The following is an 18,702-nucleotide window of genomic DNA, read 5'->3' on the forward strand; positions in this document are numbered from 1 at the left end:
ACACTCATGGGGTTATTCGGAGGTGAGCTAAGGCATGTTCAACTGCTGGACAGAACATCTGTATATTGCTCAAAGAAATTATTGTGGTAGTGAGTATCTGTGGCTAAGCAGTCTCCATTTAATTGGTGATCTTGACTGGATGGAATGGAAAAAACAATGTGAGAGCATTACATTCCAAAAACAACAAAACAAAAAAAAAACATCTGAATTAATGAGGTTCAGGAAGATGGTCAGTGACTTTTATTTTCCTTAAAGGAATATCTTGTGTTCAATACAAGTTAAGCTTAATTATGGCATGATGTTGATTGCCACAAACAAATTATTTTGAGTCGTCTCTCCTTTTCTTTAAATCTTAATTTTTATGGCTGTTTTAGGGTTTACAGCGTTATGCCATCATGGCAATGAAGTTGTAAAATTGGCTATAACTTTACACAGAAAAGGTCAGTAGCGATTGTATCACACTAAAATCATGTTAACACACATATTAAGTCTTGTGGCTATACTTTTGAAACAGTGAGTATTTTAACGTTTTACAGATTGGCCCCATTCACTTCCATTGTAAGTGCCTCACTGTAACCCACATTTTTGCTTATTTTAAAGAAAAGGAGGGTCAAGTCGAAATAAATTTTTGTGGAAGTCAACATCATGCCACAAATGCTGTTGCTTGATCTTAACCTGTATTAAACACGGAATATTCCTTTAATAAAACACAACAGTGCCCGTCCACTTTTTCAGCCGTCTTGGTTCTGGAAGTATTTTTCCTATCCATTTTTTCCATAGGGATTTCTTGAAATCTGTCATAAAACCATTCTAAGCCATGAATCTAAACAACCAGCTCTGAAGTGAATCATAGCATTACAAACTGACTTAAAGAACAGAGGTATTTTTACAAAAAGACAAAGGTACAAGACCATGTACTTAACATCTTCTTTATGAGGGCACAAACTACAATCTCATGAAGCATTGTGAATCACATAATCAAAATAAAAATGATGAAAAAGTATAAAGCTACTGATTTAAAGTTGTTGATTATAAGTATAGAAACAAAATATTTTGAATTGTATTGCAAAGTAGTTTAAGTGTAGGAAGACTGACTTGATTGCGTCATTCACAGAGCATCATGCAATAGGCGGTTGCTGTTGGACTTTTTTATTGCGCTTTGTTTGCCACGATTCTCTGATTGGTGGATTTTCCCCCTCAGGATCATGGACAGAGTAGTTCTTAACCAGGAACTCCACTATTTATAAGTTGAAATAACGTGAACTGATGGCTTTATACCATTGATTAACAACCCTCTGAGCTCTTGGTAGGTCTGTTGTAAAGGTTTACAAGTTTACGTTAAAAAAAAAACAATTTGCCTATGGAGAAAATGTATGGGTTTTTTACTTCGGAATCAAGCTGTTGCCATCTATTGGAACTCAAACCTCAAATTCATGATAAATATGCCAAATTGAGTGTCTGTATATAAATGATGAATTTAGCAAATATAGTATATAATATAAATGAGTGGTGTAAAAATGCATCTGACCATGAAAATTCAGTTATGAAATTTAATAATAATTAGAATTACTATAATAATACCCAATTTATTATACATTTATTTCTTATTCAAACTACAATTTTTGTCTATGAATGTAAAAGCTGGTGTATTATTTTTTGTCAATATTCCACTGTGGTGTAAACAGTCCCTAGTCACATTTTTGTCAACAGCACATACAAAAATCATTACCAAACATAATCATTTAAGATTTCATGATGGATTTAGTAAAATGTGTAATTTATATACAGTACTGTGCAAAAGTTTTAGGCACTTGTGAAACATGTTGCATAGTGAGGGTGTCTTCAAAAATAATGCCATAAATAGTTTTCAGTTATCAATTATTGTCATACAAAGTCCAGTAAACATAAAAAAGCTAAATCAATATTAAGCGTGACCACATTTGCCTTCAAAACAGCACGAATTCTCCTAGGTACACCTGGACACAGTTTTTCTTGGTTGTTGGTAGATAGGATGTTCCAAGCTTCTTGGAGAATACACCACAGTTCTTCTGTCTACAGTATTTTTTAATTGCTTCTGTCTCTTCATGTAATCTCAGACTGACACGATGTTCAGTGCGGGGGAGGGGGGTCTGTGGAGGCCATGCGGGGGCCATGCCATCGGTTGCAGGGCTCCCTGTTCTTCTATTCTATTCAATTAGCAAAAGGAACGTTTGGGAGTCTAAAATTGATATTTCCTATTGACACATTAAAGCTGAAGTTATAAAAAACCATCTTAAGACAAATGTTTGTGTGAAACATCTTATGTGTTTAAGACTTTTGCACAGTACTGTATATATATGTGTGTGTGTGTGTGTGTGCTAAATTCTTCATTTCTGATGCCCAAAAAGAAAATCTTATAAATGGTTTGAAATGTAGTGATACAAATTGTTGCAGAGTCTGAATACACCTGACAGCCAGCTCAAAAGTATTAGGTAAACACCCTATTTGCAACCAACATAGGCATGCAAACTGTCCTCCCTTTTCCAATTTCATAAATGAATGAACAACAGTGGGCCCCAACAGCACTGGCTGTAACATGGCAACAAGACTGTGGCCTCCTCATTCTCACTCTCTTTTGGGTCCTAATCTGAGTGAAAACTAGAGTATATTGCAACTTTCTCTTATGTGGCATGCATTGAGCTCCAGTGAAATAGCTCCGGGCTAAACGTGGTGGATTTATGTATGTCTCACTCTAAAAAGTAAATCATAAAAATGTATTTGCTGCAATATCTTCAGTTAACATATTCCTGATCTTAAACCCACCAGGGTAGTGTAGACAGATGTTGGCTAAATTTGAAATGACACCCTATTCATTTTTATCTTATAAAATAAATAGGATGTTATCCTATGGCATCTAATAGTCATAAGGGGGAGGATTTATGTTGCTGGTTCTCTTGTGAAAGCAGAGAGGCTGCATATAAGCTAACAGATACATAGCCATGTGGAAGCTATGAATATATTTTGTTCTATAAATACAAATCGTGTGGCTTTATTCTATTTTTGCTAAGGTCTTGTGTTAGTATCAGATATTACATTATTCACAAAGAAGGTATGATATGCTTTAACTAATGCATGGTAATGTATTCCTTGAGAATCATATTTTGTTTATCAGACTTCACTGTTGCTAGTTTTAAAACAACACTTCATACCATATTATAGAGAACTATTAAGTACAGTTGTGCTCAAAAGTTTGCAAACACTGGCAGAAATTGTGAAATTTTGGCACTGATTTAAAAAAAAATATGACTGATTATGCAAAAAAAAAAAATCCTTTTATTTAAGGATAGTGATCATATGAAGCCATTTATCATCACATAGTTGTTTGGATCCTTTTTAAATCATAATGATAACAGATATCACCCAAATGGCCCTGATCAAAAGTTTATCTACCCTTGAATGTTTGGCCTTGTTACAGACACACAAGGAGAGACACACAGGTTTAAATGGCAATTAAAGGTTAATTTCCCACACCTGTGGCTTTTTAAATTGCAATTAGTGTCTGTATATAAATAGTCAATGAGTTCCTTAGCTCTCATGTGGATGCACTGAGCAGGCTAGATACTGAGCCATGGGGAGCAGAAAAGAACTGTCAAAAGACCTGCGTAACAAGGTAATGGAACTTTATAACAATATGGAAAAGGATAAAAAATATCCAATATCCAAAGCCTTGAAAATGCCAGTCTGTATTGTTCAATCACTTATTAAGAAGTGGAAAATTCGGGGATCTCTTGATACCAAGACAAGGTCAGGTAGACCAAGAAAGATTTCAGCCACAACTGCCAGAAGAATTGTTCGGGATACAAAGCAAAACCCACAGGTAACCTCAGGAGAAATACAGGCTGCTCTGGAAAAAGATGGTGTGGTTTTTTCAAGGAGCACAATAGGACAATACTTAAACAAAAATTAGCTGCATGGTTGAGTTGCCAGAAAGAAGCCTTTACTGTGCCAGTGCCACAAAAAAGCCCGGTTACAATATGCCCGACAACACCTTGACACGCCTCAAAGGTGGCATGGTCTCATAATAGAGCTTTATGGTCACAACTATAAGCGCTATGTTTGGAGAGGGGTCAACAAGGCCTATAGTGAAAAGAATACCATCCCCACTGTGAAGCATGGTGGTGGCTCACTGATGTTTTGGGAGTGTGTGAGCTCTAAAGGCACGGGAATCTTGTGAAAACTGATGGCAAGGTGAATGCAGCATGTCATCAGAAAATACTGGCAGACAATTTGCATTCTTCTGCACGAAAGCTGTGCATGGGGCGCTCTTGGACTTTCCAGCACGACAGTGACCCTAAGCACAAGGCCAAGTTGACACTCCAGTGGTTACGGCAGAAAAAGGTGAAGGTTCTGGAGTGGCCATCACTGTCTCCTGACCTTAATATCATCGAGCCACTCTGGGGAGATCTCAAACGTGTTGTTCATTCAAGACAACCAAAGACTTTGCATGACCTGGAGGCATTTTGCCAAGACGAATGGGCAGCTATACCACTTGCAAGAATTTGGGGCCTCATAGACAACTATTACAAAAGACTGCAGGCTGTCATTGATGCTAAAGGGGGCAATACACAGTATTAAGAACTAAGGGTATGCAGACTTTTGAACAGGGGTCATTTCATTTTTTTCTTTGTTGCCATGTTTTGTTTTATGATTGTGCCATTCTGTTATAACCTACAGTTGAATAAGAATCCCATAAGAAATAAAAGAAATGTGTTTTGCCTGCTCACTCATGTTTTCTTTAAAAATGGTACATATATTACCAATTCTCCAAGGATATGCAAACTTTTGAGCACAACTGTAGGTCACTCTGAGAAAACGAATCTCTTTACAATTCTGACCCCTCATCATACAGGGATTCTACAGATGATTATTTCTACTGTACAAGTCTGAACAAGATTTAGAGGAGGAGATGCCGAAATAGATGATAAAATAGCATCTGAAACATTATCTTCAAATTAAAAAATAATCCTGATTTGACATTCTGAAGAGCTGGTGATAGTTTGAAGGCTGATTAAAATTTTGTTTGTGAAGTGACTCAGTTGTTGAGATGCAACAATTTCTAAACAAAACAAAGCAGAATAATGCAAGAATTAAATTCTGATACAAAAACATCATGAAGAATGTATTGAAACTTTGATGGATTGCCCTACCAAGTGAGAGCATGCACACAAAAATTCAAACACTCACTCACAGACAGACACACATCTGTACACATTTCCTTTTAAACTGTAAGCAGTTCTGTGTATACTGTAAGTGTCACGCATTGGATGGTGTGTGTATGACAAAGTGAAGTACACTGTGGCAGAAGAGATAAAATAGACCTCTTACCACACTTTGAACGCTTTCCTGTCAAAGGAACATGACATATTACTCTGACATGTTGATCAAATCAAATATTCACCCTTAAATTATATTTCTCAATGCACCCGATTGACTTTACAGTAATGAAATTGACTGATTAAATCTTCTTGCACAGATGTTTATTACATGGTCACATCTGTTGAGGGTGAAGCATGCTGGTGCTTAGTGCTGTGCAGGTCTGCTCATGGTCAGTAAGGAAACACCAGCTCACATGCCTGTTCACTCAACAGCTGCATACCGCACATCCTTCATGACCAGGGAGCCGTGTGAGAGCAGGGGTTAAAGGGCAAAGCCAGAGGGAAGGGAAGGGTGTGATTGACAGAATGAGAGTGTGGCACATCTTTAAAGCTACAGTACACTGATAGTGAGTAGCGATCCTGATAGCAGCTCTCCTTTCAGACAATCCAAATACAAAGAGATGTAGGTTCCATTTCATGAATCAGGTAAATATATTAAATCGGAATGGCATACCGATTTAACCAACTAATACTATTTTTGCAGTATGGAAAATGTAGGCTAAACAGTGCACAGTATACAATTTGTTGTATACATGGAATGCCTGGATGGACATTGGAAAGGACATTACGTGGTTCATTACATGTATTACGGTGGTTCCGAGGTGAAATGTCCACTGTGTGGCGCTAAAATCAAGTTAAATATTCTCCCAAACAGATTAAGTTAATGCTCTATCGCAGATATATTCAAAGTTTTTGATGCCAAGGACCCCCAAATATGACAATCACCTTGCGAAGGACGTTAATATATTTATGAAAAATGTTAAGTGTGGTATTGTACAGACAATTAAAATAATTAGCTTTTATATTGTTATTGTACTAAAGTCAAAAGAAACTATTAAAATATTATCCATAGGGATGCACCGATTTACTAACCAATTATTGACCAAATTAAAACCATCAGCTATAACAATCGATATAAACCGCAGCAACAATCACCTGTTTTTCCTATCGCCGTTGTCATGCTTATGACTGCATAAGCAAGAAAATGCAGATAATTATTATTTTTTTAAATGATGGTTTATTTATAATTAATTCCATACAATTATTGCGTTTAAAAAAGTGTATAATCATTTTTGTTTGTAATATAAAGAAATAGCAACCAAAATAAATGAAATCCAAAAAAGTAAAGCATGTTGAATATAATAATTCATAATATGAATTTGCAATGTTGTATCATAATATGCTAAATGCGAGATCTATTGTTTAAAACGGCAAAAACGTTTGGCCACACATCAATCGTCCTATATATATATATAAATTATCTCTTACTTATCTTATTGTGGCTCTCTTAAAAGTTTGGCCTGTCATGTGTTCAACAGATCCAATCCATGTTTAATGGAAATTATTTATTGTTGAAACAATTAAATATGCTTTGTACATCTTTGTACATTTGAATGCATTATTTCTAAACAAATCAGATGACAAAATAAGGTAAGGGGCAAAATATCGTTATTGGTCTATAGTTTTTTGGAATTATCTAATTATCTGGAAAAATGTTTGCCTACTTTGTACTATGTTGACAACATATATTTTTTCTAATCAATAATTGAGTAATGTTTTTCGATTAAGGAAACATTTCGATTAAACTGAAATGGCAATAATATAGTTTTCAACGTTTTTACCATTATGAACACTTTCTTTATCTTAAATTTTCCACAGACCCCCAAGCACCCCTTAGCGGCCCCCGTTTGAAAACCCCTGCTCTATCGAGTTTTAAATCCTACTGTCTTAACCCAAACCTTAAACCTAAACCTAACCAATAGAGTCATAAAAAGCAAATGTGAGATGAAAAACTCAATTGCTGAAGCAACCACGTCATTTTGTGGTGCTTCAATGACACTTTTGGCTCATGTGTGCACTCAAGATATTTAAGACAGTCTCCTTGACTTGGCGGTCCAATTATATAATAACTCAAAAACAAAAATGTTAAAAACCGAGGCTGATATTGCTTCCAGTTCATTCACACTGGAAAAGTTGTGCACATTGCGGGATTGAGTACAGTGCAATGTGCTCAGGTTGTATACTGCACATTCTGGCAAATGACGTAGGTCATAAGTGTGCTCAATGCATCCAATAAATTTGCATACTGGGCACTGTTTACTTACTACTGTATTTAGCCTACTGCAAACATAGTATAAGTAGCATGGTAGTACTCTATTTTGAACATATCCTTGTATTACTCTGTGCTTTTTGACAGTTAGGGTTGGGAACAGTGTTAATACCTCTGTCCAACAGAGGGAGCTGTAACAGGCTCTTCACCATGCGCAGATAGCCATGTGAGAATACAGGCAAAGGGTTTCTCTCTTTTCTTTCATTTCATCATCTCCAGCAGGAACCACAGTCTAGCCCATCAGATTTCTGCTTGTTGAACGGATAGTCTCTAGCCACATCCATTTACTTGGGACACAGGTTTTATTTTAATTTAAATTAAATTTGCCTTTGTATTTCCATAACCTTTATTAAGTGTGAGGTTGCTCTAAACATGCTCTTTCATGGGTGCGCACTTGTGTGTGACTGCTAATGAAAGTGTGTGTGCATGTGTGACAGTGCCTTGCAATGCAGTTCTGTGCAATGTTCTCTGATAAGGTCAAATATGTATTTCCAGCACCTTTAGATAAGACAGCAAATCTTGCAGTACTAGAATAGCAATTTGGGTGTCTTGTTTCTAACCCTTTGAAGTTAGTTTATTTTAATTACAATAATGATGAGAAGGCCTGAAAATGTATATCTGATTAGAAAGCAATGGAAACCACATCAAACACTAGAAAGACTCATTTGACCTCGATGGGTGTGTGCAGCGATCAGTGCTCCGCAAGGGTGGACTAGGTACCATGCATGTTCAGGATGCCGTGTAGGAGAGCAGAAAGAGAGAGATAGAGACAGGTAGAGAGAGAGAGCTCTGGCGGTGTGTGTCAGTCAAGTAATTGGACACTCACCAGACAGCTGCTGAACACCAGGCTGGTCATGTGTACTTAACAATTGAGCCTGAATTGTCTCCACCACCCGTTTGAAGCGTCGGCTGGGACCTGCCGGAGACATACACACAAACACACGTGTCTCTTTGAGTGTTTCAAAAAACTGCATGTGTATCTTTTGAAATGAATGCTACTTGGTTTATTTCCCTTAGCGGCCGCCTCATAAAGTCTGATGGGATGATGGTGATCTTTATTGTGCCTTTTGCCCATTTGGCTGACTTTATGACACTCACACTCCAAAATGCAAATGAAAGCAGCATAAAACTAATCCATAAGACTCCAGTGGTTAAATCCATATCTTCAGAAGTGATATGATAGGAGTGGGTGAGAAACAGATCAATATTTAAGTCCTTTTTCACTAAAAATCTCCACTTTCACTTTCAGATGTGAAAGTAAAACTAAACATGTGCCACATGTGACTTTCAGATGTCAAAGTGGAGATTTATAGTAAGAAAGGACTTAAATATTGATCTGTTTCTTACCCACACCTATCATATTATTCTGAAGACATGGATTAACCACTGGAGTCAGCTTTTTTATCTGCTTTTTGGACCTTAAGATTTCTAGCCACCATTCAATTATATAATATCTGAGATCTGTATTGACCTACAGAACTGAGATATTCTTTTAAAAATCTTAATTTGTGTTCTGCAGAAGAAATAAATTCATACACATCTGGCATGGCATGAGGGGGAGAAAATGGGTGATAGTTCACCCAATTTTTGGGTGAACTATCCATTTAAAATTTTTGACTAAGAACACAATTCTATTCTGATTGTGTAGCTGGGAGAGAGAGAGAGAGAGAGAGAGAGAGAGAGAATAGGGTTGGCAGTAATGGCACTGGCAGCGTGGGATCTTTTTGGATTGTCCTTTGAAACACAGCAGGTTCAAAATGCATAGTGATTACCTGGAGGCAAAAAGGTCTCTTTTAGTTAATTTTTTTCCATTAACCCCCCAAGCAGTGTGCCTATTTTAAGCATCTTCGTGAGAGAGGGGACGTTAGGGAGGAGGGGACCGCTAGCGCAACAAGAGAGAAAAAATTATCTCACCGCTGAGAGAGACAAAGTTCAACATCATTAACCAGCCTCTATATCACCCACACATATGCCCCTCTGATTTCCAGCATTTCTATTGGCTGCCAAGGAGTTTATGACACCAAAATGGGGTTCTTACTGTCGGCATGGTTACCTGAGAGAAGTGTAAAAGTGACAGAGTAGATGCCGTTCTCCTTTGTGGCAGCCGTGCTTTCAGTGTAGGTGATGTCCACCTGGAACTTCACTGGTTTTTGGAACACGGTGGGGCCAGCAGTGGACTTGTATTCTGCCCTGAAACTTGTCTGAGACATCACACTGTGGCTGAGGCTGGGAATCTGACAGAAAAGGAGAACAACATTCAACAAAGCTCTTAAAGCTGAAGTGTGACTAACAACATTCTTCTATCCCCACTTCATATTCAGAGACAACTATAAGTAAGCCATTCAAAAGTTAATTTACTCGAAAAGTGTAATCATTGTGGCTCTGTGGCTCTATAAAAATTCCTCTGTTTTGAGCGACCTGTTCAGCCCGACACAACAACAGTGACTCAACCAGTGGTGTGAGTTTGGGGCGGGACCATCTGTTTGGCAGACTGAGGGGACATTCTACAAGCTGTTTAAAAACAACATTTATTTTTGCAATTCCATTCAGTGGCGCTAGTGGTGCAGAAATTACACACTTCAGCTTGAAAGGAATAGTTCACCTAAAACTGAAGATTCTCTCATCATTTACTCACCCTAATGCCATCCCAGATGTGTATGACTTTTTTTTTTCTCTACAGAACACAAATATTTTTAGAAGAATATCTCAGCTTTGTAGGTCTATACAATGCAAGTGAATGGGTACTAAAACTTTGAAGCTCTGAAAAGCACATTAAGGCAGCATAAAAGTAATCCACACGAATCCAGTGGCTAAATCTATATCCTCAGTAGCGATATAAGTGTGGGTGAGAAACAGATCAGAATTTAAGTCAATTTTAACTATAAATTCTCCTCCCAGCCCAGTAGGTGGTGATATGTACAAAGAATGTGAATCACTAAAAACAAAAGAAGAAGAAAGTGAAACTGGAGATTTATAGTAAAAAAGGAGTTAAATATTTATCTGTTTCTCACCCACACCTATCAAATCGCTTTTGAAGATATGGATATAACCACTGGAGTTGTATGGGTTACTTTTATGCTGTCTTTAAGTGATTTTGGAGCTTTTGGTCACCATTCACTTTGTGAGGACCAACAAAGCTGAAATATTCTTCTAAAAATCTTAATTTGTGTTCTGAAGAAGAAAGAAAGTCATGCACATCTGGGATGGCATGAGGGTGAGTAAATTATTAGATAATTTGTATTTTTGGGTGAACTATTCCTTTAAGACAAACAAGTGAAACCAATATACCAATCGTGCAACAAAAATACACTGCATTCCTGTGAATAATGAGTAAGCAGCAAGAATCAAGTGTAAGATCAAAAGTATGGCAGGTAAGCCTTTACTCTTTACAAAAACATCCACAAAGATATGATCACACACTCATTGGAGACTTACTGAAAGAAAGGCGTGGACGATATCTGCTTTGATGGAGCTCAGAGGCTTGTCCCGAATCACCACAAATATCTGCTCCTCCTTTTCAAGGTTAATAAAATTTCCAAACCAAGATTTTTTGGCAAGTCTATGAAAAAGGGAAAACAGGGGTGAACAAGGGAACACAATACACACAAACCTCACTCAAGTCACACTGTATACCATGCATGAATCAAGTGTAGATGTTTAAATAAAACATATACTGTTACATATACTGTCTGGGGTGTAGCAACCATTATAACCACATTTGTCCTCCCCACTTTTGGGGAAGTTATACATTATATTTTTGAAGAGTTTCAGCTGGCGTGCAGATAAATTGTAGCCACCTGCAAAAAAATGACGGACTGAATCAAGGAAGGAGTATGCGTATTATGCATATACGTACAAACGAATGTGCAAGTGGTAAGTGGTAATTTATCATAGACAGCAACAACTGCTTGTCATCATGGACTACTAGGTGAACAAAGTAAGATTTATTGTTATTTTACACATTCCAGAGCAATCAACAAAACTTTCCTTTAGGAAACTACAGTGCAACATTTAACATGCATGCAGACATACACAATAAGCTATATTTGATGTTTGGCAGTACATTTCAACAGCTACGACATTACGATATTATTCAGTTCTTGAATTTCATGTGTTGGAAGCAGGAAAATTGGGCAAGCGCAAGGATCTGAGCAACTTTGACAAGGGCCAGATTGTGATGGCTAGACGACAGGGTCAGAGCATCTCCAAAACAGCAGGTCTTGTGGGGTGTTCCCGGTATGCAGTTGTTAGTAATTACAAAAAGTGGTCCAAGGAAGAACAACCAGTGAACCAGCAACAGGGTCATGGACGCCCAAGGCTCATCGATCCACGTGAGGAGCGAAGGCCAGCCCATCTGGTCCGATCACACAGAAGGGATAAGAAAGGTGTCAGAACACACAGTGTATCACAGCTTGCTGCGTATGGGGCTGTGTAGCTGCAGACCAGTTAGAGTGCCAATGCTGACCCCTGTCCACTGCCAAAAGCGCCTACAATGGGTACGTGAGCATCAGAACTGGACAATGGAGCAATGGAAGAAGGTGGCCTGGTCTGAAGAATCACGTTTTCTTTTAGATCATATGGATGGCTGGGTACGTGTGCGTTGTTTACCTGGGGATGAGATGGCAGCAGGATGCACTATGGGAAGAAAGAAGGCCGGCGGAGGCAGTATGATGCTCTGGGCAATGTTCTGCTGGGAAACCTTGGTTCCTGGCATTCATGTGGATGTTACTTTGACACGTACCACCTACCTAAAGATTGTTGCAGACCACGTACACCCCTTCATGGCAACGGTATTCCCTGTGGCAGTATGGTCCCTTCAGCACCATAATGCACCCTGCCACACTGCCAAAATTGTTCAGGAATGGTTTGAGGAACATGACAAAGAGTTCAAGGTGTTGACCTGGCCTCCAAATTGCCCAGATCTTAATCCGATTGAGCATCTATGGGATGTGCTGGACCAACAAGACCGATCCATGGAGGCCCCACCTCGCAACTCACAGGACGCTAACGTCTTGGTGCCAGATACCACAGAACAACTTCAGAGGTCTTGTGGAGTCCATGCCTTGACGGGTCAGAGCTGTTTTGGTGGCACGAAGGGGACCTACCCGATATTAGGCAGGTGGTTTTAATGTTGTGGCTGATTGGTATATATATATCAGACACAACATTAAAACCACCTAAAACCACTTGCCAAATATTGTGTTGGTCCCTCACCTGCTGCCAAAACAGCGCCAACCCACATCTCAGAATAGCATTCTGAGATTATATTCTTCTCACCACAATTGTACAGAGCGGTTATCTGAGTTACCATAGACTTTGTCAGTTTAAACCAGTCTGGACATTTTCTGTTGACCTCTTTCATCAACAAGGCATTTCTGTCCACAGAACTTTTTTGGCACCATTCGAAGTACATTCTAGAGACTATTGTGCGTGAAAATCCCAGGAGACCAGCAGTTACAGAAATACTCAAACCAGCCCATCTGGCACCAACAATCATCAATGCAATTATCTAATCAGCCAACTGTGTGGCAGCAATGCAGTGCATAAAATCATGCAGATACGGGTCAGGAGCTTCAGTTAATGTTCACATCAACCATCAGAATGGGGAAAAAATTTGATCGCAGTGATTTCGACCATGGCATGATTGTTGGTGCCAGACGGGCTGGTTTGAGTATTTCTGTACCTAAAAATCTCCTGGGATTTTCACACAGAACAGTTTTTAGAGTTTACTCAGAATGGTGCCAAAAACAAAAAACATCCAGTGAGTGGCAGTTCTGTGGAAGGAAATGCCTTGTTGATGATAGAGGTCATCTGAGAATTTCCAGACTGGTTTGAACTTACATAGTCTACGGTAACTCGGATAACCGCTCTGTACAATTGTGGTGAGAAGAGTTGCATCTCAGAATGCTATTCTGAGATGCGGGTTGGCGATGTTTTGGCGGCACGAGGGGGACCTACACAATATTAGGTAGGTGGTTTTAATGTTGTGACTGATTGGTGTATATTAGTGCTGTCAGTCAATTCAAATTTTTTGTCGTGATTATTCCCATACTTTTTTTGTAGTTAAAAGTATGGGAATAATCGCCATTTTTTGCATTTTGTAATGCTTTATTAACATTTTCCAAACAAACCCTTCCACAATATAAAGATAGAAATGCACTAAAATAGCACCAATTCAAGTAACATTAAACGTTTCCCAAGGTCTAAGTGGGAGTTTGACTAATTGAAAGAACTAGTCTCAACATAGGTTGCATATTTATTGCAATGGGCATTAAATACCTTAAACTCTCATCCTACACACTATTAATCTGCAGGTAGACTGTGGCCAGGGGCGGACTGGCCATTGGGAGAATGGGGACTTTTCCCGGTGGGCCGGCCGCGAAACGGGGCAGAACGGCAGAACACTACACCCACAGCCCCTAAACAACTTTTGGACAGTTTTTATTTAAAATAAAGGGCCAATTTCTCTTCCCAGTCTGCCCCTGACTGTGGCTATCCACTTTGTTACAGCAATTGTGATGCTGCGTTCATGATTTGCGTCAGAGCAGGAAGATGTCTCATTCTGTGTTTTGGTGATAGTTAAGACTTGACATGCTTCTGTGGTAATTAAAATGAGCCGTACATAGGCTGAAAAATATTTGATTTCTATATATTTGAATATTTCTATATATTTATAAATATTTGAAGTCCTATCTGGGCTTGTTTTGTGCATTCAATAGTGTTAAGAGCTCCTTTCTCCATCATTATATCACTAACAGGGAAGCACTGTCAGAGATTCTTTTATTTATAGAGATAAAAACCTCTGTGGATCATAGGAGAGAGCATTACGGTCAACTAGTGTGTTACAACAGTACTGCCCAAAGAATGTCTATGGGACCGCTGCATTATATATAAGTATCACAGGACATTTATGCCTTTTTTGCCAATTTTTTGTTTTTGTTTTTTCTGAAAGTCATGAAATTCTCACCACAGTGCAATTTCCACCAGTCCTCAAATTCTGTGTTGTGTTTAATAGAATTCTGTGGTGGAAATGACTACGATGGAAAGGACATTTTTAATGTTTTTTTTTTTGTTTCCTAAAAGTATTTTCACACATTTTGCATAATTTGGGGAATTTGGGTAACATTTTTTTTTTTTTTTTTTTTTTTAAATGACGCCCAATAAAACATTCTGCTCACAAGTGATATACACTGGCGGCCAAAAATTTGGAATAATGTACAGATTTTGCTCTTATGGAAAGAAATTGGAACTTTTATTCACCAAAGTGGCATTCAACTGATCACAATGTATAGTCAGGACATTAATAATTACTATTACAATTTGAAAAAATGTTCAGAGCTTCTTAAACTACTTCAAAGAGTTCTCATCAAAAAAATCCTCTACATGCAGCAATGACAGCTTTGCAGATCCTTGGCACTCTAGCTGTCAGATTGTCCAAATACTCAGGTGACATTTCACCCCACGCTTCCTGTAGCACTTGCCATAGATGTGGCTGTCTTGTCGGGCACTTCTCATGCACCTTACAGTTTAGCTGATCCCACAAATGCTCAATGGGGTTAAGATCCATAACACTCTTTTCCAATTATCTGTTGTCCAATGTCTGTGGACAATGTCTTCTTTTTGTTTTTCTGTTTCAAAATTGTCTTTTTCTTTGCAATTCATCCCATAAGGCCTGCACCCCTGAGTCTTCTCTTTACTGTTGTACATGAAACTGGTGTTGAGCAGGTAGAATTCAATGAAGCTGTCAGCTGAGGACATGTGAGGTGTCTATTTCTCAAACTAGAGACTCTGATGTACTTATCCTCTTGTTTAGTTGTACATGTGGCCTTCCACATCTCTTTCTGTCCTTGTTAGAGCCAGTTGTCCTTTGTCTTTGAAGACTGTAGTGTACACCTTTGTATGAAATCTTCAGTTTTTTGGCTGAACAAGCATTGTGTAGCCTTCATTCCTCAAAACAATGATTGACTGATGAGTTTCTAGAGAAAGCTGTTTCTTTTTTTGCCATTTTTGACCTAATATTGACCTGAAGACATGCCAGTATATTGCATACTGTGGCATCTCAAAAACAAACACAAAGACAATGTTAAGCTTCATTTAATGAACCAAATAGCTTTCAGCAGTGTTTGATATTATGGCAAGTGATTTTCTAGTACCAAATTAGTAATTTAGCATGATTACTCAAGGAGAAGGTGTTGGAGTGATGGCTGCTGGAAATGGGGCCTGTCTAGATTTGATCAAAAATTATTTTTTTCAAAAAGTGACTGACTATACTTTATGATCAGTTGAATGCCACTTTGGTGAATTAAAGTACCAGTATCCTTCTGAAACAGCAAGATCTGAACATTATTCCAAACTTTTGGCCACCATTATATATATATATAAATTGTTTTAAAGTATTGCTGTGGTAATGGGGTGTGGTCGTGTCTGTCTGCGGTAGAGAGAGAGTGGTAAGGCTCGTCACCTGGGTTGTCATTATCTCTAACACCTGTTTCTTGTTGTAGTGATGGCGGAGGGAGACATAACAAGGCTTACGAGGCGTCAGAGTGATAGAGAGAGTGGAACCAGAGAGACTGCTCCTGCATCTGCTGCAATATGATGTGGTTGTGTGTTTTATGTGCTTACTGAGAGCCCTTTTTGTTTAAGTTTTTGAGTTAGGCTAAGAGTAATAAAATACTCACGTTGACAGTTTGCTGCCTCCTGACTCCTCCATTGCTCAAACTTGCTACAATTGCCTTAGTCTTTCTTTACTGTTACTGGATGGCCCAGACACAGAGACTACAAGAGTGCAAACTGAATGAAATCCCAGATGCAGTTAACTGTGCTACTGCAATCCCAATTAATAATTACCAGAAGAAAAAAAAAAAAAAAGTGGTACACAATACGGGACTTTTAATTATAAAGAAGCCTGAAATACACATGGGACTCTTATTTTGAAATGTCTACGCTCCCAGTTGTGAGCTCACCGATGGCTGATTCGCTGAGAAAGTGAATCTGATTTAAACTGCTCACCTGTTCAAACCCTAGCTGTGTCCAAAATCACCACCTATTCACTATATAGGAAAGAGTGAACAAGTGAGCCATTTCGGACACAGCTCCTCAGTTCTTTTCGGGTGATTCATGAAAAAGACCCGGTTCAAAAGAGTCATTTGGTCATGACTGGGTTTGTTGATGCGTGCAGTGCAGTGAGATCATCACAACAGAATGGGTGAAAAGCACCGTAAGACACATTGGTGCATGCTCTAAAGATGTATTCAGTAACTCGCAAGATATCTGACGAAACCGTATATGAATGCACACAACCCATCTGTCGCCAGTAGCGACTAGATTTTAAATTATTGTCGAAATCAATAATTTTTGGTCGCATTTGCAACCATTTTAGTCACAGTCTGGAGCCCTGCACATAGGTTGCGTATTTTTTGCAATGGGCATTAAATCCCTTAATCTCTCATCCTCCACAATACAAATTTGCTGGTGGGCTGTGGCTTTCCCTTTCCTACAGCAATTGTGAAGCTGTGTTCATGATTCGCATCAAAGTGGCAACGCCAGCATTGTGTGCTTGCAAACAAAAACGTCTCATTCTGCGTTTTTGTGATAGTTAAGTTTTGGTGTGCTTCTGTGGTAATTAAAACGTGCCTTACAAAGGCTGAAAAACACTTGATTTCCATAACAAGTCCTTGTTTTTTATCAAATAGTGTTAAGAGCTCCTTTCTCCATCATTTTATCACTGACAGGGAAGCGCTGTCAGAGATTCTTTTATTTACTGAGATAATAACCTCCGCGGCTCTATCATTGGATAGAGGATATCAACGGTCAACTAGCGTGTTAAGACAGTTCTGCCCACGTTATGCTGCTTTGTGCTAAGCTTGTAGGCTCACTTGGTAGAAGGGCTCTGGCGCTGTGATGTGTGCCTCAGTGCAATGACTCCGGGCGGACACATTACAAAGGTTCCGCCCTAGGGTCCTGGGTAGCTCAGTGGTAAAATACGCTGGCTACCACCCCTGGAGTTCGCTAGTTTGCTAGTTTGAACTCCAGCCAGGTCTCCTAAGCTACCAAATTGGCCCGGTTGCTAGGGAGGGTAGAGTCACATGGGGTAACCTCCTCGTGGTCGCTATAATGTGGTTTGTTCTCGGTGGGGCGCATGGTGAATTGAGCATGGTTGCCGCGGTGGATGGCGTGAAGCCTCCACACGCACTATGTCTCCGTGGCAACGCGCTCAACAAGCCACGTGATAAGATGCGCGGGTTGACTGTCTCAGACGCGGAGGCAACTGGGATTCGTCCTCCGCCACCCGGACTGAGGCGAATCACTATGCGACCACGAGGACTTAGAGCGCATTGGGAATTGGGCATTCCAAATTGGGAGAAAAAAGGGAAAAATCCCCCCCCAAAAAAACACACAAAAAAACAAAGGTTCCACCCTTCACACCAGTGTTTATGCTGTATTAATGGTAAATGCATTAATCGTGATTAAGAAAAATGAACGTGTTAATTTTTTTTTTATTAATCGCATGTGTTAACGTGTTAATTCTGACAGCTCTAAATTAAATCAATACTTTTTAATTTACACAATTTGAAAACAGAGATGTAGTACACAGATTTACTAATGGCAATTAGAGCAGACATTGCACATACAGTACATGACAGACGTTTGTCATCATACAGGATTAGCTGACAACTTAAAAGCCTGAGGCCAAAAATGTCTGAAGGGGGCCAAAGAAGAAGTTGCTGGTTTATAAAACGTTTCAAGGCCTGTGTTTGCAGATTTGAGTTCTGGCATATGACTCATTTCTCAAGCCTGCTGGGATTTCATTATAGTCAGTGCCTATCTAGGCCATCTTTGTGCCAGCTCAACATACTGCACCACTACCCCACCAAGAATAAAAAATGGTAAAGGAAAAAGTGGAAAAACTCCCCAGAAAGTAAGTTTCTGCTTTGGTGCTGCTCTATGTGACTGTGAAGTTAAGTGAAAGTAAAACACTGAATTATTCATGAGGAACTGTTCCCTGATAATGTCTTTAGGAACAAACCAATGGGGCCAAGAATAAATTTTAGACCACCACATTAACTTAAGCTGTTAAAACTCTTTTCAACTCATGAACTCAGAAAATGTAAGTGCCAAATTTAAGCATCTTAATTAAGCAAGCTTTAATTGAAAGTTGGAAATGTAATTCTGCACATC

General features: G+C 38.9%; 1 protein-coding gene across 8 annotated transcripts in view; it reads right to left on the bottom strand.

Annotated features, from left to right (window-relative positions):
- Window positions 1-18,702, bottom strand: part of LOC127452152 (serine/threonine-protein kinase BRSK2) — a 225,569-nt gene that overhangs the window by 2,478 nt on the left and 204,389 nt on the right. For all 8 annotated transcript variants that reach the window (XM_051717442.1, XM_051717468.1, XM_051717435.1 and 5 more), the window contains 3 exons: window positions 10,960-11,083; window positions 9,578-9,758; window positions 8,351-8,440 (listed from right to left, as the gene is read on the bottom strand). In XM_051717442.1, the coding sequence (XP_051573402.1) occupies window positions 8,351-8,440; window positions 9,578-9,758; window positions 10,960-11,083 (395 nt within the window). The remainder of the gene's footprint in view (window positions 1-8,350; window positions 8,441-9,577; window positions 9,759-10,959; window positions 11,084-18,702) is intronic.

The sequence above is a fragment of the Myxocyprinus asiaticus genome, chromosome 2, assembly GCF_019703515.2.
Source record: "Myxocyprinus asiaticus isolate MX2 ecotype Aquarium Trade chromosome 2, UBuf_Myxa_2, whole genome shotgun sequence".
In the NCBI taxonomy this organism is placed as follows: Eukaryota; Metazoa; Chordata; class Actinopteri; order Cypriniformes; family Catostomidae; genus Myxocyprinus; species Myxocyprinus asiaticus.